The sequence below is a fragment of the Ostrea edulis genome, chromosome 4 (assembly GCF_947568905.1).
Source record: "Ostrea edulis chromosome 4, xbOstEdul1.1, whole genome shotgun sequence".
Lineage (NCBI taxonomy): Eukaryota > Metazoa > Mollusca > Bivalvia > Ostreida > Ostreidae > Ostrea > Ostrea edulis.
In genome coordinates, this window is record NC_079167.1 from 51,261,407 (window position 1) to 51,286,217 (window position 24,811).

At 33.8% G+C, this 24,811-nt stretch overlaps 2 protein-coding genes across 4 annotated transcripts in view; one reads left to right on the top strand and one right to left on the bottom strand.

The window, feature by feature from the left end:
• LOC125669039 (testis-specific serine/threonine-protein kinase 1-like) overlaps positions 1 to 7,771 on the bottom strand; it is an 8,688-nt gene extending 917 nt beyond the window's left edge. The window contains exons 1-7 of the mRNA XM_048903483.2: positions 7,455 to 7,771; positions 7,064 to 7,304; positions 5,584 to 5,715; positions 2,646 to 2,759; positions 762 to 905; positions 536 to 668; positions 259 to 383 (exon numbers count right to left, since the gene is read on the bottom strand). Coding sequence (XP_048759440.2) covers positions 259 to 383; positions 536 to 668; positions 762 to 905; positions 2,646 to 2,759; positions 5,584 to 5,715; positions 7,064 to 7,304; positions 7,455 to 7,751 — 1,186 coding nt within the window. The 5' untranslated portion in view covers positions 7,752 to 7,771. The remainder of the gene's footprint in view (positions 1 to 258; positions 384 to 535; positions 669 to 761; positions 906 to 2,645; positions 2,760 to 5,583; positions 5,716 to 7,063; positions 7,305 to 7,454) is intronic.
• A 1,988-nt stretch (positions 7,772 to 9,759) lies between these two features.
• The window catches only part of LOC125671471 (arf-GAP with dual PH domain-containing protein 1-like), a 47,592-nt gene continuing 32,540 nt past the window's right edge, over positions 9,760 to 24,811 (top strand). For all 3 annotated transcript variants that reach the window (XM_048907228.2, XM_048907229.2, XM_048907230.2), the window contains exons 1-2: positions 9,760 to 9,917; positions 21,476 to 21,609. In XM_048907228.2, coding sequence (XP_048763185.1) covers positions 9,839 to 9,917; positions 21,476 to 21,609 — 213 coding nt within the window. In that variant the 5' untranslated portion in view covers positions 9,760 to 9,838. The remainder of the gene's footprint in view (positions 9,918 to 21,475; positions 21,610 to 24,811) is intronic.

Sequence of the window (24,811 nt, forward strand, 5' to 3'; positions counted from 1 at the left end):
ATGTTTATTAAGTAGCAGTTTCCTGAAACTTGGAATTAATTTTTCTTTGTACTTTATTTAAACTGTTCAATGAAAATATATGATTTTCTGATGATGATATGTATGTCTGACATCTTTAAGAAGGTGGCAACATATACATTTTTTTTGGTAATTGATTAAGTTAAACTATATTAAGTGGAAATCAATACAGTTTTTCTAGTTTGAATCCATGATAAGGTAAAGTCACATGAGGGTGGAGTACTTAAGTGCATTTTATACCAATATTGAGGCCAAGTTGTTGACTAATCTTTCTTCCAACCGGACCAGCGACTCCTGTGATGGCTGCTACAGAGGCAGGCTGAATTGCAGGAATGGCCTTCAGGTCTACTGTGCTGGTTCCAGAACTGAAGTATTGACAGTACTTATTGTAAACAACCAATAAAAGACAAAAATTACATCCTCAAAGAAAGAAATATTTCTTGCTACATGTATAAATAGATTATCAGATTGTAACTGGTTTTGTCCTTACGGAGTCTATCAAGAATTTTGCATATACCTATGGTTTTCTGTGACACATCGCAGCACATCTGAGACTTTATTGGATTTGAATCTCTTGTCTTTCTGGTTACAAGAGTATCCATGTTCAGCATTTGGGTCTATTGTGACGTTTGGACATAAGTCGGATGTTGCTAACAAATATTAATTAGATTCAATGAGAACAATTAAGGATAAATTGGACATGAGAAGGTGATATGAAAATACTTTGAGTAGTGATTTTGTACCTGCTGCAACGGACATAGAAGATACTGATGACTTCCCAGCATCATGTATTGGTTTACACATCCAGTCAGATTTTCTGATGTTGTGTATGGATGGCCTATTGTCTGCTTCGTAACTCAACATTTTTCGCAGTAAGAGTCTACAACCTGAGAATCGATGGAAAATACAGATTACAGCCTTAGGGGACAACAACATCAAACTCTTGCTACAATTTATTTATTATCTTTGTTTTTAGAACAGATTACCTAGTCATGCTGATGTTGATTGGATTTGGCTTATAACACTGATTACTTCAAAAAATTTCGAGAAACCAATGTACACCTACATATACCCATTGCTGGAGTGGATATATGATGTGAAATTCAACAGAGGCCCACCAGGAATTAAGGCAAGGGCATAGACACTCCCCACCCCCACCCCCACCCCCTCTATCAGGACCAGTTGGGAGAAAGTTCCTAAGAAATTGCGATATCCTCTTTGTAGTATGGTGGCTGATTTGTTCCATTTTACATTTTGTCGTCTTATCACAAAACAAAAACATGACAAAATGAAGATTAGTAACTTCGCCCTGAAATAACAAAAAGACGACAAAATACATGCGTGCCAAAAAACAACAAAGAAACCCCCGCAAAGTAGTGAGCAATCTAATTGTCTTTTCATTGGTGTTTTGTCTTGTTAATATCTAAAAGACGACAAAAGATAATTATATCAAAAAGATGACAGACGGAATCCAATCTGATTAAAACCAGATCCTACTAGTGTAGCGATCTAAGTGAGCGGATCTCAGGATCTGGTTTTAATCAGATTGGACGGAATCTGTAGTGAATTGTGTAAAGAACATGATGTTCATCATATGTTATAATATGTGTACATTCATTGAAGTGCATTTCATATATGTGTATGTTTATTATGCCAACATTCTATAAACTGGTCATAATTCAATTTATACAAGATTGCTACACGTAGCCATGTCCCCCACCGCCACAAAAAAAGTTGCAGCACAAAAGTCCCATAACTCCTGTAAAATTTGTCGAATCAAAATGACGGCGCAATATGATCAACTACATATGGTGACTAACAATTCTACAAAATTTGAACAAAATCTGTTGAGCGGTTTCGGAGGAGTTGCGTCCACAAAGTGTTCCTATAGTGTAGCATGTACAAATTCAACAAAGTCCCATAACTCCTGTAAAAATAGTCGAATCAAAATGGCAGCGAAATATGATCAACTATACATAGTGACTAACAATCCTACAAAATATGAACAAAATCCGTTGAGTGGTTTCTGAGGAGTTGCGTCCACAAAGTGAAGTGGAACGCACGGACACCGGTATTTCTATGTTCCCTTCCGCGTTGCGGTGGGTGAGATGGGGGACAAAAATACATCAATTGCTGTCCAAAAGCACTTTTCTTCAGATATTTTTAGAAAATAAATAAACTATTTTTACATTTTAAATAGCAATTCTGCAAATCAAATATACAAGCAGGAGGTTGGAGTATTTCTTTTCTGTTAAGTAAACTGTAAAGATCATGTTACCGTATAGTATGGGTTGGGGGTTTTTTTTTTGTTTTTTTTTTTGGTTGTGTTTTTTGTTTTTGGCGGGTTTTAAACTTAATTTCCTTTCCTAATAAGTTAAGAATAATTTCACTTTTCGGTGGTACTCTACTACATGTGTAACACTAAGATAGACGGGGTTATTTTTCTTTTGTGTGCTCAAAATTGGTGATAATTTTTTTAGCAAACTTGCATACAACCGCTAAAATTAGCATCCTACCCAAAGAAATCCCCAATACTATACAGTATTTAATTCAGTTTTTAATATGTTTTCTTTACACAAGTAATTGACTTTTGACACCAAGCACTACAATCAGAATCTATACTGGACCTTTTGATACGTGTCTATGGAAGTAAAGCCTGTCTTTGACGCACTGCCGCAAAACATCAACATCATCATCTCTGAATGGGAGCTTACCACACAGCATGGCATACAGACAGACACCTGGCCAAACCAACAAGAAAGTATATTAGATTGACATTGCATGAGCATTACATGTTTTACATTGAACTCCTATTTCATATTTCAAAAGGATATGGTAAATGAAATTGCAAGGTTTTTGAAATGAATACTTAATTAAAATGTATAGTTTCAATAGACATTGAATTCAATCAAAGTTTGAAAGTGAAACACTTGTATGGCAAGCCCTTTTACTATTTATTCGAAAAATAAGATATTTCTTTAAAATGAGAGATATCTCTCAATCTAAAGAGATATCTCTCTAATAAAGAGATATCTCTCACTTAGATATCACTTTCATTTAGAGGGATATCTCTTTCACTTAGAGAGATATCTCTTTCACTTAAAGAGATATCTCTTTTACTCTAAGAGATATCTCTTTTACTTTGAGATATATCTCCTCCACTTAAAGAGATATCTCTCTAAGAATTCCCAGAGATATCTCTCAAAGTATAAGAAATCTCTTTAATCATTGAAAAAGAGATATCTCTCAACGAGAAAGCAATATCTCTTTCCAATATTTTTATTAGTTTGAATACTTAAGGAATTTTCCCTAAAACGGATCTTACTCTGATGGCTGAGGTGTTGCTAAAACGCGGAACGGAAAACAGAACGGAAGACGGAACGGAAAATATATCATGCAATAATGTTATGAGGAGGTCAGCATTTTGCAAAATCGAAAGGCTTATTATGAACAAGGGATGCAGAAATTACAGAGAGAACAGGAAGTCATCCTCAGAATACACCATTTCATATTGATACCTCATACTAATGCATTATTATGTATTTTTACACGGTGTATTTTGTGGATGAATGTACCAACAGGCGCTTGCTTAATAATTTGCATAGTAAGTTTTAATAAAAATATCAAGCAAGCGCCTGTTGGCACCATCTCTTCCCCCGGCTTTGTCATCCCTTCCTCCAGATTTTGACAGTATGTTGTTCCACAAATGAAGACAAAATAAATAAGATAACATACTGAAAAAGACTTAAATTATAATTGAACCCCTTTCAAATTCTATTACTTTATTCTTGATGGCATCGTAAGAAAAGATTTTATGTGCCCACCCAATGAATAAAAGGTACACCCCCCCCCCCCCCAAATACAATGTAAAAGATAAAATAATTTTTGAACAATTTTCCCCAAACATAGCCTTTTTAAATCAAACGTGCTTTAAATCGAACTACATATGTTTAAGATAACTAAATTTGAATTTAAATTTAGTTTTACACCTGTTACAGTATACATTTATGTATCGCATCAAATTTTAAAGCGGATGATTCCGGTGTAGAAAAAAGTTTTGCCTCATTGGGATGAATCTATGTGAAAGTTCGTACATTTACCGATTAGTGTTGAAACTGAAGAGATAACGCGGGAAGGAAAGATTGAAACAAAACCTTTTGAAGTTTACGACCAATAGTAAGAGGAATTAACTGATTTTATTTCATAATATATGAAATAGCTAAAAAGCTAACGCAGAATTTATGCTTGAATGGAATTAATCCAAATGATAAGCTATACAAGTATTTAGTTTAGAAATTAACTGCCAGAAGTCCTCCCAATCTAATTAAAATTCGATGTTAGATCCGCTCACATACTATGTGAGCGGATCTAACATCTAATTTTAATTAGATTGGAAGTCCTCCCTATTTAGGATTGGAGTGCTGCGGTTACTAAGTCTCCTGTTAGTTAGAAGATAATAAATAAAACACAAGATGTTTAACTTGTTGACTAAATAAGATCTTGAATTATTATTGTTTTATACATATCACACTCACTGTTGTAAGTACACACATACACGGTATTATGTGCAAATACATGTACATGTGCGTTAATAACGTTTTGCCACGAGGGGAGGGGGGGGGGGGTATAAACCATGTGTGTTCTTTTCATTCTCTACCCATAGGTGTCACTGCTCGCTAACACCTCTGTCAATGCCGAAATTTCAAAATTCTTGTAAAATGCTTTGTAAATTCTTATACTAACGTGTAACTAAATTCGCTTAATCAATTTATGATGCCAAAATTTAAGATAAAGTTGTTTTATCGCTTGTATACAATTCCCAAATTATTGATTTTAAAATGAATCATCCCCCCCCCCCCCCGATTTTTACCGTTATCTTACATGTATCTACATTAATCATTATACAATAAATTGATGAAATATGCGAGCTAGACTAGATTTTGCCTCTCGGCAACTTGATATTGTTACACCAACCACCTCTTCAACATTTTCCGCCATTTGTACACTAGAAGTATTTTGCTTTATTTAAAAATAGGGTTACATCATATCAATGACAATGCAACAGGGAGAAGTCATTATGATCACCGGGGGGAAAATCTAAAGAGATATCTCTTTAGGTTAAAGAGATATCTCTTTTTGAAAATTTAAAGAGATATCTCTCTAACTTAAAGAGATATCTCTTTTTACATTGATAGAGAGATATCTCTTTACGCTAGAGAGATATCTCTTTCTCTTTGAGAGATATCTCTCTAGCTTTGAGAGGTATATCTCAAAGAGAAAGAGATATCTCCCAAGCGTAAAGAGATATCTCATTTGTTTAAAGAGATGTCTCTTTTGGTTAAAGAGATATCTCCCTAGCGTAAAAAGATATCTCTCTAACTTACAGAGATATCTCTTTAACCAATAGAGATATCTCTTTAATTTAAAGAGATATCTTATTTTACGAATAAATAGTAAAAGGGCTTGCCATACACTTGCATAAGGTTCTAAAATATACCGAGAAATTTTAGTTAATATTCATCAGGTATAGTAATATTGTTTGATTATATTGCAGTAAGTAATGACCCATGCTCCAGATATCGGCCAGAACTCCATTGTAAGGTTCCCCATCCATCACTTCCGGTGCTGCGTACACGTATGAACCAGATGCCGTGGTGAGCTGTTCGGCATTTTTCATGTATTGCGCAAAACCAAAATCTGAAAAGATGATAATGTGAGATATTGTCACAAATGATGTTTAAAATCTTGTAAGCTGACATCTAAACACCGAACTAAGCTTGATATCGTAGAATACTAGTACCGGTAGTATATATTTTGAGGAAAGAAACTTTCCCCCCGTTCTTGCTATGTATAGTGATTTGGTTATCGATGCAGTAACAGTACAAATGTTCAAAGTTTTGAAAGACCTTTCCCAAAGTATAAGTAATAATGAATTCCAAGGGCAAAATGAGATAGTCAATCCGACTCCATTTTCTTCCCAAATCAAGGGTTTGTGATTCACGGTTTTTCTCGCATTGTTGTGAGAAAAGTGGTGGATCAGCTTGACTTTGGAAGATGGGTATTATTATTATTATTTTATTCATTTATAAAGCGCAAGATTATACAAATAGTTTCTATGCGCTGTACAATGTTTGTGTTTATAATCATAATTGATAATATACTAGTAAAAGACCTGCAAGAGCTATAAAGGAAATGATAAAACAATAGAAAGAATTTAAATAAAACATGGTAGTAAAATGACAAAGTGGTCGACTTTGACTTGACAAGATACAATTGGGAAACAGGTATTCGTATGCTGGATCAAAATTCAGCTTGCAAGAGCTTGCACATGGAATCGGACCCTTGATGTTACACTGATCGAATTTTACTTTCACAGGCCATATTCACGCTTGAACAAGAGTGTTTTTAGGTTCTTGCGGAATGCTCCATGTGCTTCAAGCTCAGTATCATGTCCAGCATGCCATATTTATATTTACTCCTCTATAAAGATATCATGATTTTTTTTTTTTTTTTAAATCTATCTTAATAAGATGTCTAATAGATCTTAAGATATCTCATATAATTTACAGTTTATAAGATATCTCATAAAACATATAAAATATATTATAAACTATATAAGATATCTCATAAACTTTAAAAGATATCTTGTATATTAAACAATATATATCTTATAAAGTTTATGAGGTATCTTATAAAAAAAAATATAGAAGATATCTTATAAATTCATTTTTTACCTCACCTGAGCCGAAGGCTCAAGTGAGCTTTTCTGATCAAAATTTGTCGGTTATTCGTCGGCGTCGTCATTGTAAACTTTTCACATTTTCATCTTCTTCTCCAGAACCACTGGGTCAATTTCAACCAAACTTGGCACAAAGCATCCTTTGGCAAAGGGCTTTCAGGTTTATTCAAATGAAGGGCCATGTCTCCTTCAAAGAGGAGATAATCTCAATAATGCAAAAATAGGATGGGGTCATTTAAGATATCTTATAAACATATTAAGATATTTGGTATGAATTATAAAAAAAAAATTATAAAAAAGTTTTACCAATAAGTTTGAGATTAAAACAAGAATCCAGCATGAGATTTTCTAATTTGATGTCTCGATGACAAATGTTGCTTTCGTGAAGATAAGCAACAATATCCAACAGCTGATGGAAGAACCGTCTAGCGTCTGGCTCCGTCAGATGGCCCAAACCGGAGACGAATTCCAAGAGGTCCCCTCTGGGTAGCAGCTCCATGACGAGATAAAAACAAGCTGGGGACTCGTATACAGCAAAAAGTTCAACCTACGAGAGAGAGAGAGAGAGAGAGAGAGTGAGAAAGAATTAATCTCCGTGAAATTCTTCGAGGCTTGATATTTGGACTAACGCGTTTTTAAGAGAGAACGTCCATTATTCTTAGGTCATATGCATGTAATTATGTATTTATATACTTACAATACCAGGATGTTGAACCTTTTGAAGAATGGCTATTTCCCTGGGAATAAAATTTTCCAACACATCTTTGGAAAGCTTCCGCTTCTTGATAACCTTCACTGCTACATCGATGTTTTCTTTTTTCAGATGTGCACATTTTAATTTTGAGAACTCACAACACGCTATCGTGTCTTTAAACTTGTATCCATGATGTTCCAGAGATGCTCTGGAATTTTTGTTGGGTTTCCATAAATCCCCTTTTGTATTTAACGTAGTTTCATCGTCAAGATCTATGATTTTTGTTTCATAAAGTTCCATATCGTAAATTCACAATTATTGTCTATTATGACGTAATCTAGACTACCAGTTACTGTGACGTCACGTGTAAACATCATTCTCTCATATGCCGTCTAGCGGCCAATTATTGTCTATTATGACGTAATCTAGACTACCAGTTATTGTGACGTCACGTGACCGTACATAAACCAAACAAACTAGCAATCAACCAAAAATTGTCGTTAGTACCTCATATGTTAATGGGAGCAAGAATATAGTATTTATATGGCTTTACATGAAAGCATGGAGGTAGAACCATATTTTCTTATGTTACCCAGATATCGATTGCATGCATATATGCACGTATAGAAGCATTGGAGGTTTGCTCCGCTACCCCCCTCCCTCTTGATCTTTTATTGGCCGACAACTTTCCTTTTCCGTTATTTTTATATGCAAAGAAATATACATAGATTGAATGACCCTACTACTGTTTTGATAGTAGTATTGAACGGTAAGAATGTAAGCTTGAACTGATGAATTGAACCCTATGCAGTGAACGCCCCCCCCCCCCCCCCCCCCCCCATACACACAAACCAAGGGTGTACAGGAGAAGGGGGCAGTCGGGGCACAAACTCCTCCACTTTTCACAACCATGCCCCTCCCCACTTTCGAATGATATCAGAGTTACGTATTATCATTTGAATTGTACTTAACTTGTTCTCATTATTTAGGTTACTTTTCTTCAAATTTGTGCTTTTTGCCGGCTTTATCTTATTTCTTATTCGGCAATCTTCGGTCATCCAATGTAAGTATTATGTTTGAATGATATTTAGTATAAGTATCGGGCTATGTCATCCAATCGCTAGTCTATACTTTGCGCATCTCTGCAACGTTGATATATATGATGATGCCCACAGCCGCACATCTGCTAGATAAGAAGTAGTTTCAATATTGTTTTAAGACCCACTCCCTCTTCTTCCCTCCCTCCACAAGAAGAAAAGCCCCCATCCTCTGACGCTGTATTGTTTTTGAAATATTTTATTTGGCAGTTGTTTTCCTTCACCTGCATATTGTCAAAATAGCGAAATAATTAATGATATGAAGGTTGTATAATGTTTATGGAACACCTGATTCACTTTAAATTCATATGAATGACAACATGCAACTAATAAAATGCGTGAAACTTACACAGACGCCTAAACATGATGGGACACAATACCCCCGAGGTCACTCAGGGTCAATATTGAACTTTTAATTTTTTTTAAATTCTTATACCCCTTCTGTAAACAGTTAGAGGGTATTTATTATGCATAAACACCCTGTCCTAGTATTGTTTTTATTATTTGCAATATAGACCTTATGTAGTATACTATTGGACGAATCCCCCCACTTTCCACGTGTGGGTTTTAGGTTCGTGTTGTTTTGTATGTTTTATTTTGTTTTGTTTTGTTTTGATTTTTGCATATAAAGAAGTTTGGACTAGGAACAATTTATCTCCTCCTCCCACTGCGCCCCCCCCCCCCCATTTTAAAATGACTGTGCCCCTCCCCCTTTAAAGATGCTCTATGACATTGCATACAATTTAGGATTTTAATGTTTGGGCAAAAGAGCGTCTCTCTTTTTCTCGCTTGTCATGAATTTTAGACAAATGGGAAGTCAATATTCCCAACGATTGTCCCTCTATCCACTTTGAAAAACGATGCTAAATATACCTGGAAACTATTTCTTTACTGTGGTTCTGAGATAGGGCCACTTCTAAGAAACAATGCATTGAGGATGTTATAATGTCCTGATTAGGCTACATATATTTTTTTAAAATATGAAGTTATATAAAGTTTTACTTTATAACTATAAACTTTACTTTTTTGACTTATAAAATGTAAAATGCATCATGAATAACTTTCTTATTTTACAAATGACATGATAAACATGAAAGTTTTGCTATTTTTAAAACTTTAATGTTCAGTCATTGTCACACTATTCAGTCATGAATGGATGAATCATGAAACCAACACGAATGTCCTTTTGATCAAATTACTTGAAACATGTATGTCTAAATTTAGCATCGATGATGTCATAACGTAGATCTCCAAATTAAAAATAGTAGCTACAGAAGGTAGCTCTACAAGATGGCGGAACACAAGAAAATTCTTGAGGAATTGATTCGAAAACCAGGAAACGGTAACTGTGCTGACTGTGGAAAAGAAAGTAAGTGATTTTGCAGATTATACTAGATACCATCAGACTAGCACAATGAAATAGAAAAGGAACTAATGCTTGACAATGCTGTGATATTTGCATGACATCGCCAGTTTTTATTTTAGAGTACTATTAAGAATGATAACATCCTTAAAACTTTCCGTATTTTTAACATGTTGTTTAAAGAGCATTTCTGTTGATAATCAGTTGTATTTTTAGCTCCAGACACTTTAGTATATCTGTGTGATTAATTGCAAACCGTTTGAATTGCAGAATTACCTAGAACTACTTGGCTTTCTGTTTTCCTCTTAGTTTCCCTCCCACTTTTGTTAATCATAAAATTCTGACTGAAGCAAAATAAGGCAATAATGATTTAAAATGTATACATAGATGTGATTAATGTATGGTAGTGTATTATTGAAAATATAACAACACATGTATTCTTAATCGGTTGACACTAGGCATATATAAATTATTTTCTTTCTTGCAAAAAAGATTGTGTTAGATTCAGTTTGTTGTTTATATAAATTTAATTTCAACAACAATGTACGTATTACTAGTAAATGATTACAGCTTTATTTCAAATTTATGAATATAAAGTCTTGATTTAGGAAAATATTGGACAGTAACAGGATGTTTTCAATGTTTAATCAGATATAGATAAGATAAGATAAAATAAGTTTTATTCCAATTTTGGGCCCAGAGGACATAACAGCAAGACAGTTTATAAAGAAGGAAATTTCAAAAAAGAAAGAAAGTTTACAACATTAACTACAGGTTACATAGACTGCAAACTACATGTGGATGTAGCATATGTTGGGGAAACTAGTACATACATATATATATATCAAGTGTGTTTGGAACTTTGTATATTAGTTGTCAACTTTACGATGTGCATGCCATATTGCATAATGAATTTGAAGCAATATCTGAAATTTTGCAAAACACAGCTATAGTTACAAAAATCAATTTATTATTGTTATACATGTATATATGTATGTAATTCAACAATGAAAAATTCTTAGTATCCAAAAATACTGATTTTAACTCAAATCAGTAGAGGATAAGGTAGCTTTTAGAATTGGCTTGAAAAGCACTGAAAGGGTTCACAAGGTGTTGAGTTGATGATATTTTCTTATTTGCAGAATAGTTTGACCTTTGACCTTAAAATTAATTAGGTTATCTGCATATGTCAGTAAAGAAATTCACATTTAACTTCACGAATATAAGCTAAATTCTAATGTTCAGCAACAGTATTAAACAAGATGTGTTCTTAAAACTTAAATCACATGCCAATGATGAAAGGCATAATAACGATGTGACTAATTTGGGCCTATCCTAGAGTCAAAACCCTGAGTTGTGAAATTCACCATTTTTTTTACATCATTTTCTGTTATTCCTTAGTAAATATGCATTTAAGATTTTATACTGTATTAGCAAACTTAAAGAAGTCCTTCAAATCATTATGAAAATTTTGACACCACCTGAAACCAAACCCTTACCCCCGAGGATCATGAAATTTACAATTTTGGTAAAGGACTACCTACTTCTTCTAAATATATCTATTTAGTTTCAATTTAGTATCAATAGCACTCAAGAAGAAATTATTTAAGTGTTTTACACATAATCACTATATACTAAGTTTGGCCCCACCCTGGGGTCATAACCCCTACCCCGGGGATCATGAAATTTACGATTTTGGTAGAGCCGCCGCCACCTTCCTGCTCTACATCACTATGTATTTAGTTTTTCTTACACATGTGGGGTTGTAGAGAAGAAGATTTTTGAAAATTAATCAATTTTTGCCCTGCCCCTAAGGGCCCAGGGATACAAGATTCCTGAAATTTACGAGTTATGTCCCCCTTGTCCCAAAGATGCTTCATACCAAATTTGAAAAGAATTGGAATGGTAGTTATCAAGAAGTTAAACAAATTTCTATTGTTAACACATTTAATAACTTACCATTTTGGCCCCACTCTAATATCAAAACCCCTACCCCTGGAATCATCAAATTTACAATTTTGGTAACGGATTACCTGCTCTTTCTAAATATCCATTTACTTTCAATGTAGTATCAATAGCACTAAAGATGTTTTTTAAGTGTTTTACACATAAACACTATATAGTAAGTTTGGCCCTGCCCTCAGGTCAGATCCCCTACTCAGGGGATCATGAAATTTACAATTTTGGTAGAGGCCTTCCTGCTCTACATCACTATGCATTTAGTTTTTCTTACACATGTGCAGTTGTAAAAAAGAAGATTTTTGAAAATTTGTCAAATTTTGGCAGTTTTTGCCCTGCCCCTAAGGGCTCAGTGGTGCAGGAGTCCTGGAATTTACAATGTATGCCTCCTTGTCCCAAAGATGCTTCATACAAAATTTGAAAAGAATTGGAATAATAGTTATCAAGAAAAAGTTAAAAATGTTCAATTGTTAATGCATGATGACAACCAATTGAAATTTATTTCTTGACAGAATGAGATAATTGATTTTGAAGAAATTTGAGGTGAAAATGAATGAAGGCGACCATTTTGGATTGCATATTGTGGTGAACCTAAATTAATATTTAGCATAGGAAGATATATGATTTTCAAATATTTGTGAATTTTTTGGAACAAAAGTGCAAACGAGTTCCATGTTGTAGGTGTTATAATGTAGGAAAAGGCAAAGAAAAAAAAAAATGATGCTTATTTTTATATTTAAAAAAAGAGCAATTTCAAAGAAAATGGTTATTTAATTGTTAAATTGTGTCAATTTGCATTCATTAAATTGAAATTTAAAATATTCCTGATATATTAATTATGCTAGAAATTTCCATGATACTAATTATTGTCACTTTAGCAGGTTTTTGCTGAAACTTGAATCATACTTCAATGTTTGGATATAGTTTTAGGTTTGTTATTCTGAATCAGTTTATTTATAGTAATGAGTTGCCTGAAAAGGGGAACAAGGAAATTTCAGTTTATAATGTAATGTGGTTTCAGTACTCAAACTTAAGTGTGCTTGAGTACTATCAATTATGAGATACCAACAATTAAGAAATGTCTTTCAATTTTTCGCTCACCTGAGCCAAAGGCCAGTGTCTTTTGTTTGCGTCAGTCATTAACGTTTCACATTTTCATCTTCTCTACAATCATTTGGTCAATATCAATCAAACTTGTCACAAATCATCCTTGGGTGAAGGGAATTCAAGTTTGTACAAATGAAGGATCATGTCTCCTTCAAAGGGGAGATAATCAAGAAAAGGCAAAAATAGGGTGGGGTCATTTAAAAATCTTCCCAATTTAAACCACTGTGTCAGAAAATTGGAAATGTACCCGAAAGCTTCCTGACAGAGTAGATTAAGTTTGTTCAAATCATGATCCCTGGGGGGTAGGGGTGAGGCCACAATAGGGAATAAAATATATGCTGATATATGGGGAAAATAATGTTAAAGAACCACTTGGCCAGAAAAATGGAAATGTACATGAAAGCTTCCTGTCTTAGAGTAGATTTAAGTTTGTTCAAATCATGGCCTTTGGGGGTAGGGTTTGGGCACAAAAGGGATCAGAGTTTTACCTGCTGATATACAGGAAAATTCTTTAGCAATCTCACTGGACTAGAAAAGTGGAAAATTTCATGAAAGCTCTCTGACATAGAGTAGATTCAAGTTTGTTCAAATTATGGTCCCTGGGGTAGGGTGTGGCTACAATAAGGGATCAATGTTGTACATGATGTGAATGTATAGGGAGAATCTTTAGAAATCTTCACAAGAAGCACTGTTCAGAAAAGTGGAAATCTATGTGAAAGCTTCCTGACATGGTGTAGATCATCTTTGCTAGCCAAGGGTGTTTGATCCGCTCTGCTGCTCTACAACCCTTGGCTGCGTTGGCACGATTTTCATGTCAACAATTGCCTGCATATGATTGGATGCCGGCCGAGTCCCCTGCATATAATCGGATAGCGTGTTACGTTACAATATGTGGAAGATGAAGGAAAACAATAAGTCAATGTCTTCAAAATGCTTCCATTTAATAAGATTTTCATAGTCTCTATACAACATGTTGGTGTGTAGACTGTGCATTGAGGCTTATCTTGTGAAAAAAGTTTATTGATTTTAAATGATTTGCATATAGCATCATGTAACTCACTGGGTGCAGCCATTCTATTTTAATAACACACAAAGTGTAGTTGAAAAACACATTTTCATTGATTGAATATGATGTAATCCAAACAGAGTTTGTTTTCTCCATCCACTAGAGGACGCCACTCAAAGCTATGAAAATCGTGCTAACACAGCCAAGGGTTGTAGAGAAGCGAAGCGGATCGTAAACCCTTGGCTAGCGAAGATGGGAGTAGATTCAAGTTTGTTCAAATAATGGCCTCTGGGGATAGGGTGGGTGGGGCTACAATAGGGGATGAAAGTTTTACATGCTGTTATACAGGAAATTAAGGACATGTGGGACAATGTGGCCCAAAAAGCTTGTCAATAATTTTTTAAATATTTTTTTCATGAATCATAGGGATATCCTCTACAATATGTATAAATTTTATGGTCACTTTCTAAGTATGCAAGGGAGATATTAAAGACCGAGAAAATAAGCACCGCCTTCAAATTTACCTGGTCTGTGAACCCTTGTCAATCAGGAGAAATTAAGCTTCAGATTGGATGCTAGAAATTGATGGACATTTAGTTACTAGTTTTTGTGTATACCTTATCTATCTTATCTGGTGATCGAGGCGTCTGTGCAATTGTTTGATGCTTACCGCGTAATCCAACGTGATAGGAAATGGTTTGGCTTTTTCATGTAGGGAGAGTCACACAAATGTAGTAAATTTTGCATACAATTACATAAATTATAATAGAATATAGTAGGTTATGCTTAGGAATGGGTACGATTGATAATAATTATTATGGATTGTTGAAAATAATTTACACGCGGACATCGATTTTATGCTAAACAGATTAATTATGAGTAAATACATGGTACATTATTGAAATCTTATTATACACTCAGTTGAAAATTTATAAGCGTAATATTCCCCTCAAAACATGGCGACAAAAGTTCAACTTATCGGAAGAGAAATTGGTCGCTATAAGGGCTCTTTCTTGTGTATAATGGTTGGAATTGGGATCCAGAGGAAGAACAAAATCTTCGTCTAGACCAGCCATTGAAGGAACTGTCGGAAAATACGTATCTCCTGTTTTTGTAGGCCATGCGTTATGGATGAGTCACACAGACAACTTTGTTAGCCAGAGAATTCTGGTGTGTGGTCCAGAAAAACTAATTCAAACAGAATAAAACTTTCTAAGCTGCTTTGGAATATATAGTCATCATGGGGCATGGGACGATGATCAGTACGTCAGCTGTACATAGCCAGAAAATCTACCGCAGTACGCAGGAACTTATGTCGGAAACTGTATGTTTGACAGTCATACATCGTCGGATACTGGTTATCCGACGAACGAAGGCAGTCAAATGGATACAAGAAAACGTTGAATAAAGAATATTCTCATTTCTGCCTAAGTTTTCAATGACTATCGTTCTCATTTATATAAAATAAGTTTATCGAACTTTCATTTTTATGTTTGATTCATTAGATTTAATTATCAACGTTTCGATTAACTTGCACAAGAAAAAGGACTACCATGAATTTTTCAATCATACAAATATGTACAGGTAGTGCAGGTAACACAGATAACATTCTGTGTATTTGGGATGGTATATACAAGCTAGCAGGGTACCCTCGGGCTTGGAGCTTCACACCTGCCTTAAATTAGCTCCGCCCCTAACTTAACTTGCCTGAGGAAAACTGACCGGTTGAAAACCTCGGCATTTAAGCTTTGAATTACCTCCCTTTTCAAAAATTTTAAATTTTCCAAACTCGTTCCAATTTTCAAGGGCCTCCATGGCCGAGTGGTTAGAGCATCACGCTCAAAATCACACGGCCTCTCACCTCTGTCGGCCCGGGTTTGAGTCCCGATCGCGCCGGTAAGTGAGAAAGTTTCCCAGTTTACTTTCGGAAGGTCGGTGTTCTCTTTCCAGGTACATTGTATCTGGGTTCTCTCTTCCACTAATAAAATCTGGGCGCCACCAGATAACTGAAAAATTGTTGAGTGTGGTGGAAAACATCAATCAATCAATCCAATTTTCAATGGGGAAAAAAATTGATGGAATTTTTGGATTTTTTTTTTTTTATAATAATAAAAAATACATGCAGAATATAGAATAGATGATAATAACATGCTTAAACATAACTACCTAATAAGAAATAAGGAAAATTTCAGAATTTGGGGTGAAAATTGGTACTCAAAATCAGGATAGTCCAGATACTAAATAAAACACTGCTCAAAACCTGTCAATATTTTTTTCTAAACACTGCAATTAATTCTATTCATATACCCGACTTCCTGTAGAAATATGAAGGGATGAATCTAACCTTGATTTTGACATAGGAGTAGACATTGATATATCCACTTGTTTAGTATACAGTAAAATATCTCTATCTCGAAGTCCGAGGGACCTCGAAAAAACTTCGAGATATCCGGGGGTTCGAGATATCCAAAATCGATCATGGATATTTTTTTTGAAGGAGGATATTTTATGCATAGTATAGGATTTGCATTATAAACAACCATGTTGCGGTTTCTTATAGTTTAATGCAAGTTGATGAATATAATATTGTAGAATTTCAAAGACAAACATTTCGTTTTTATATATATTAACATCCAATTGAATTCACAATGTGTTTCAAAATTAAGATGATTATGCCTGTATGCTTACTTTTAAGTTTACTGATGCCCAGGCTCGACTGGCATGTAGTTATTGCATTGTAATTAAAGAACCTATCACGTAAGAAACAAAAAAGACGAATTAAAAAAAACACTTTTAAAATTTATATAAATAAATTTTCATGTTTTCTCTGTACTAGTTTTAATGATGAAGCGTGTATTATTAAATGCATTATCGTTAATAAGAGCATTACCTTCTAGCGTACTTTTGTGCGTCTAACCCACATGTTAATGATATAGTGTGTGTCATTCAAAACCCCATCCCTGGAATCGGGTGCGTTAGTTCATTAATTATAATTGATATAACCGCGGGTGTGAATGTGTGACTTAACGACGCCAGGTATGGTAAGCAGAGCGGAAAATTGACTGCACTTCGAGATAAACCAGGTGAATTTGGGGTATTGGACCTTGAAAATACTTCAACATAAGCGGAGTATTCGAGATTACCGTGTTCGAAATATCAGAAGTTTTTAAAATCATTTATATAGGGAAAACGGCCGGGACCTGCGGTCGACTTCGACTCAAGCGGGGTATTCGAGATAAACCATATTCGATATACAGATATTTTTTAGTCAGTGACTTCTTCAACCTTCTTGTACATAATCTTTCGGACAAATGGTAGTTTTTAGCTAATTTGACAATGATATCAATGATATTGTTGAATTATTATTAGTCCTGCTAGGACAGGTCTAGTTGCCCTTGGATTCAATATTTTGAACCACCATCTCATTGATTTTTTCATATATAACTATAACTTTTGTAACAAGATTTTTTTGCAATAACTATTGGAAAAGATTTCAACAAAATTTATGTTCCTATCATGCATAAATCTATACAAATCATTGATTTTGCAAGGTCGTATGATGTCACATGAGGACGGAATTACTTGTCATGAACTCTTTGATTGCTTGCAGGTCATACTTATATTTTTTCACAAACCTGATGTATGGAATGATTAGGTATAATCTATAGATGAGTTAGATTATACATACTTTGCATATTAATTGGGGGGGATGTGTGTGTGTGAAAACACTGAACAATCTATTTTATTGAAATAAAAAAGAAGTTCCATCTGTATGAGCTTAATGAGATTGATTCAGCTCCAGATCTAACCTAAGGAGTCCACAAAATGTATAACTCTAAACGTTGGGTAAAGTCCACTATGTACACACATATACACGTATATAGAATGCTAGGCTTCCTGCTTCCTTTTGTGCATTTGAGTAATAATAAGTATTTCTATTACAATTGATTCTTTATCATGCTTGTACGATTTACATTACAATATTGTCTGCTTTGAATTATACAGACACTACTTGCTATACTGACCTCCTTGGTGGCTTGTTGTTGGGAGTTTTATAATTCACATATACTGGTATCTTGCAATACAGACATGTAAAAATTGTCGTGATTCAAAAATCCTGTCTGAGATATTCTGTGTTTTCTATTAGTGCTGTTAATGTTATTGTATCCCCCACAAACAAAATTTAGGCGAGGGTGGAGGGGGGGGGGTTATAGGAATCGGTGTCCATTTTCCCATGTGTCTGTCTGCTTATTCAGACCGTTTCTTTGTATTATGGAGAGATATATTAGATGCTCATCATATTAGCACAACAAAGATGGCTTACTAGTATTACCAAATATTATGTATTTATCTTAAGGGCATGCACAAGGTTTCTCTATGATGTTAATTTTTCATGACAATTCAATTACAATTCACTTGCATTCTATCTTATTTCTACAAAAAAACCTTGGGGTAATATTACCATACACATGTCTGTTTTAGAATTAGCATAGTTCCTGGTTGTTACAAAAAATGTAGTGACATCTTATGTATTGCTAAATTATCAAAGAAGGAAAGAAAAATATTTGGAACAATTGTGTATCGAACCTGGGAGCTTTGTATTACTAGTTTGGAGATCTAACCTTACTGAGCTACCCAGCTATACACAAAGAATGCTAATATTACTACAATCATTCAAACCTATTTTGGAAATTGTACAAGAACTCTTCATATCAATAAGATAAAAAATAATTTTAGAGAAAATGTTAGAAACGTGTACCTCTTTAAACAATGTCAAAGTCACTTATACATGTATAGGTAAAAAAAAAAAGGGAGGGGGGGGGGTAAATGTTTTGTCCAGGCTTTCATTTTGTAAAGCAGAAACAGTGGAAGGACATACTTAGCACAAAGATTGCTAAAAGCAGAATTGTGTACATGTCATGACCCAGACCAAGGTGAAATATTGCAGATTTTTTGTTTTGGTCATAATTTTTAAATGGAAAAACATTAGAAGTTCATACTTGTCACACAGGGTGTTTAAATTGATGGTGTGTCCTGGCCCTCAGGGAAAGAAAAGGTTAAATATACCTCATTTACAAGAAGCCCTGTAGAGGTTCTAGTCCTGTTAGGACAGCTATAATTTTTAGCAATTGTTTCATTCATCTTACAAGTTTTCTTTTTCACTGTGTTACTTTTTTTGAGTTGTGACATGACTTTTTTAAAATAAAGTAATTTTTGTTATCGAGAAGTAAACATTTTAGGAGTAACATATCAACTTTGCAGTTTAAATGGATGTTAGTTTTATCATGTTTATGTAGAATGAATTTAAATTAACAGTGATCACTATTTATTGCTATATCGATACACTGTCAAAAATGTATTGCAGTATGCTTATATTGGGAAATGATTTACACAGAAATGAATGTAAATCTTGATAATCCTTAGTTCCAAGGCAATATTCTTAAGTTTTGAGGCAATAGTCTTTAGTCATGCTAAATGTCTTTTTTTTATTCTGAAATTTTCTGCTATTCTCTGATGTGGTAGAATTTGTAGTTAGCAATACTTTTAGGTAATGACCTTGTGCACACAAATCTAATATCATGTAATATGTTAATTTGTAAACTGAAAGAAGTAAAGACCAACACATAAGAATGCACAGATAAATTAATTACAGTAATATATATCTGTATCTCGAATATGGTTTATCTCGAATACCCCGCTTGAGTCGAAGTCGACCGCTGGTCCCGGCCGTGTTCCCTATATAAATGATTTTAAAAACTCTGGATATTTCGAACACGGTAATCTCGAATACCCCGCTTATGTCGAAGTATTTTCAAGGTCCAATGCCCTAAATTCACCTGGTTTATCTCGAAGTGCAGTCAATTTTCCGCTCTGCTTACCATTCCTGGCGTCGTTAAGTCACACATTCACGCCCGCGGCTATGCAAATCGACTGCTAATCCATGCTCGCCTTTTCCGGGTAGACCCAGGTCGCAATAATTGGTTCAACAGCTTGGGTAATTAGTGAAGCCTTCCCAACATTACAGAGCTTCTGAAGTCCGCCGCCAATTATTACCTAACACGCCCGATTCCAGGGACGGTGTTTTGAATGATACACGCTATATCATTAACATGTGGTTTAGATAAACACACTAAATAGTCGAAGTGCGCTTGAAAAAAAGTTATCCCATAATAACGAGAATGCATTTAATAATATACGCTTCATCACTAAAACTAGAACAGAGAATACACGAAAATCTTCAAAGTGAACTGAAATCAAACAATTTGGATCACAGTAGCATATAAATAGAGACCCATGAAATTTTCAGCATTCGACAAAATGTCTCAAGACCTCCATTACGCTGTTCTTCGGGGACTAAGATCTAGATGCTGTCAGAAAAGTTCATTGAATAAAACATTGTAGAACATTTTTCAAACGTCTGAATTTTTCGTATCTTTGTAGTATTGTATAAAATATCATGCGTAGTAGTTGTACTTAATAGGGTATTGTATTTAATAAACATTTAAAAGTTCTTTGTAAAAATCCGTCTTTTTTGTTTCTTACGTGATAAGTTCTTTCACTACAACGCAATAGCTACATCCCAGTCGAGCCTGGACATCAGTCAGTAAGCATACACATTTGCAAGATCATCTTAATTTTGAAACACATTGTGAATTCAATGGGATGTTTATAGATATGAAAAAAAAACCCGAAATGTTTGTCTTTGAAATTCCACAATATTAATTTATCAACTTGCATTAAACTATAAGAAACGGAAACGGGGTTGTTGTTTATGATGCAAATACCATACTATGCATCCAATATCCTCCCAAAAAATATTCAAGATCGATTTTGGATATCTCGAACCCCCGGATATCTTGAACTTTTTTCGAAGTCCCTCGGACTTCGAGATAGAGATATTTTACTGTATGTTCACTGGTTTGTCTGTTGAAGTAAAAATGATGCTATTTATTCAATATGTAATTAGTTTGTATATGTCTCAAAGGTTTTGTATGACATAAAATATAATATTAAAGTAAATGAAATATTTTTAAGATTAATTGAATAGTCCATAAACTCCATGAATTGTCATTGTTCTGTTTTGTTTAATCCTGGTTAAATTCATCCCAACAGACTGTTTCAGTGATGTAACATGTCAGGACACAGGATTGTGTTGATTGGCAGCTCTGATATCTGTATCCGCGAGATGTCCATATATATCTCTGAGGGAGTTGTCTATTTTTGGCAGATGTATTGAATTAAACATTTTTTTTTTTTTTTTTTTTTTTTTACATGTAATTGCTTAAATTACAGAGGGTACAACTGCAGTCTAAATCAGAGGCATTCATATAGCTTGAGTTCAAATTTACTAGTAAGGAGTACTCTTTAGTAGTAAATTTGAACCTAAGCAATATGGTCTAGGTTTTTGTTTTATGGAGTAAATACATTTAAATGAATATCAGTGGGTTTTGTGTTAATGTCTGATCTGTGAATATTTGTCACTATTTTCCAGATCCAGAATGGGCGTCGTGTAACATAGGAGTTTTTATTTGTCTGGATTGTTCAGGGGTTCACCGGGGGTTTGGTACAGATGTCAGTCGGGTTAAGTCCATCCGATTAGACAATTGGGATGCAGATCAAATCCAGGTAAGCATTAAATGTTAGACAGTTTTCATGTATGTAACATATACACCATCTAAACGTTTTAAATCAGCTATACTGCATTATCTAGACTACACAGAGCATGTAGAATATGCTAGAAAATGTTTGTAACCCTACTATGTTACTCAAAATTGTAACAAAATGAACTTAGTCCACAACTACCACACTAAATTGGATCATTTTTAGCAAGACAACAATTTATGTAAGCTTACTTTTGATCATTTTCATTGATTAGTAAATGTACTGTATTAGTTCTTTATTTTATGCAAGTACCGGTACTTAATATTGAGAAATACCTTGTAGACATCAAATCACAAGAATGTGAATTCACAAGTGGACTGTTTTGTTTTTGTTTTTTTTATAATTTATTCTTTTTCCATATTCACATAATCATCAGTAAAAGTAATGAAGATACATATTAATCATTTTATACATTCTCACACCATCTCACACTCTTTCACACTACTAATTCAGCATTATTGGTTGAATACTTCTTATTCTAGGTTACAGATCAAAAATAATTTTCCAGTTTTCCCAAAGTCTGTCAAATTTCAAAACTTCACATGATTTAATTGCTACAAATTTTTCAACTTTGTATTTGAAAGAAAGATAATGTATCAGCCCAGTAATATGAGGAATTTTGTTTTGTTTTGAACAATTGAAAACATATTGTTTGGTATACAGAATTATGAAATTAACAACTTTATTACACAAACTGAGAGGCGTTTCACCAAAAATAACATTACTAACATTAAAACCAATTCTTTTTGGTGTTTTTCTGAAAATATGCATGCTAAGATTATTCCAAAGTGCTAAAGTATAAGAACAAGACATAAACATATGTTGCATTGTTTCTACATTTTCTTTACAAAACGAACAACAGTCATCTGAAATTATACTGATTTTCTTGAGGTAATATTTCGTAGGAAGAAGCTTGTAAAGAATTCGGTACTGCAACCACTGAACTTTGGTATCAATACTTGTTTTAAAACAAACTTTAAACGGCTCTTTGACAGATACATTGCCTTCTAAATGTACAGATAATTCAGTGTTCTATTTTTGAATTGATTTGGGTATGAGATCATTACTATTTATCATATCATATAACACTTTGGAACATTTATCATTCAACAGTATAAATTCAAAGTAAAAAGGAATAAATGGTGTACAATTTTTTTTAACATCTGATCTCTTAACAGACAAAGTCTTTAAAAACTTAGATATAGTACTGGTAATACTGTTGTATTGCATTGTACATACACTTACTAGTCTAAATTTTTGTGAAAAATCTTGTAGTAATAAAAAATTTCCATCTTCATCTAAAAAGTCTCCAATTATTTTCACACCATGTTGATACCATGTTTTAACATAAATGTCTTTATTACCAACACGCATATTTGTTATGCCATACTGAGTTTTTGCATGGAATACTTTTCATCCATTGCTCGAATCATTGCTAACCAAGATTGAAAAACATCATGCCAAAAATCATTACTATGGTTTATAATAGTATAGATATATTCATCTCCAAAATCTATCATTTTTTTACCACCTCATTGCCATGTACTGCCAAAAAAAATATCCAACCATGGTTTGTGACTGTTTGTTAATCTTTTAATCCAAGAACATTTTAAAGACATTATAAAATTTTTCACCTCAACCATTTTCATGCCACCTTTTAAGTAATCTTGGGTGACAATTTGTCTCTTTGACCTTGTCAATCTTTGAATTCCATATAAATTTTAAAAAAACAGTTATTCAGAAAAGACAAGATATCTTTATCAGGATTTGGTAGTGTAATAAACAGATGGTTTAGCTTAGGTAAAAGCAGTGTTTTAGTGACTGTGTCTTGACCAATGGGGGTGAGTATTCTTCTATTCCACTGGCATATCAACGCTTTAATTTTTGGTATCTGAATATTATAATTTAAATCAACTATTTTTTTCATATCCACAGAAAATTCTATTCCTAGTAAGTTGAAAGTAGTGCATCCCCACTCTAGTTTCCATCTTGTATGGTGATATACTTGACTTGAGAATTTTTTAGAGCCTATCCAAACAATTTTTGTTTTTGAGCTGTTTATTTTTAATCCAGAGAAACTTGAGTAGTAGTCTATAGTGTCAAGTGCAGCAAAAAGAGATTTTGGTGAACCATCAAGAGCCAAAGTTGTGTCGTCAGCATATTGGGAAATTTTGTGTTCTTTACCATTCACTATTATACCTTTGATATCTGTATTCTGTTTCACAAGAATAGCTAAAATTTCTGCACAAAGAATAAATAAATAAGGAGCAATAGGGTTGCCTTGTCTACAGCCTCTCTGTATATCAAATTGCTCTGATTTTTATCCAAGTAATTATGCAATCCCCAAAACCAAAATAACTTAAAACTTTATATATAAAATTCCAAGATATAGAGTCAAAAGCCTTTTCAAAATCTATCAGTACAAGTAAACCTGGTTTGTTGCTGGATTCAGTGAAAGACATGAGATCATACACATGTACCGGCCTTTTATAAACCCAGACTGAGTTTCCAATATCAGATAATCTAAGGTAGATTTTATTCTATAACTGAGACACTCCGATATAAGTTTATAAAGCACATTTAGAAGAGTAATTGGACGCCAATTTTTCAGAAATTGTCTGGGTTTGTCACCTTTTGGCAAACATGTAATAATCCCCAGTCTTTGTGATATAGGGAGTTCCTTTTTCTCAAAAATATGATTAACAGCTGATACAATGTGGTTTTTGAGGTCCTTCCAAAAAAATTAAAAAAATTCTACGGTGAAGCCATCACTTCCTGGTGATTTATTATTTTTCACATTTTTAAGAACTGTATATATTTCACTTTCAGATTCACAAGTGGACTGTTGATTAAGAGTTTTTACATGTATTTTAGCAGTATAAAAATAAAAATGAGCAATTTTATTTCACGAATAGTGCTTCTCGCTAAATTATGTGATATTAAATTTCTCATGTATATCTAAGAATGTACAGTATTGAATTTAACAAGATATGATTATAATTTGCCGATTATATAAAAGTCTCCCAAACGAAGTTCTGTCTGTATAAAAGTGGGCTTTTTCCAAGTACAACTGCACAAAATCCATTCCAATGAGAGACATTAAAATAAAGTGTAGAACATGCCTGTCATTTGTTGAAGAATACTATGTTTATTTACATTTTTATCA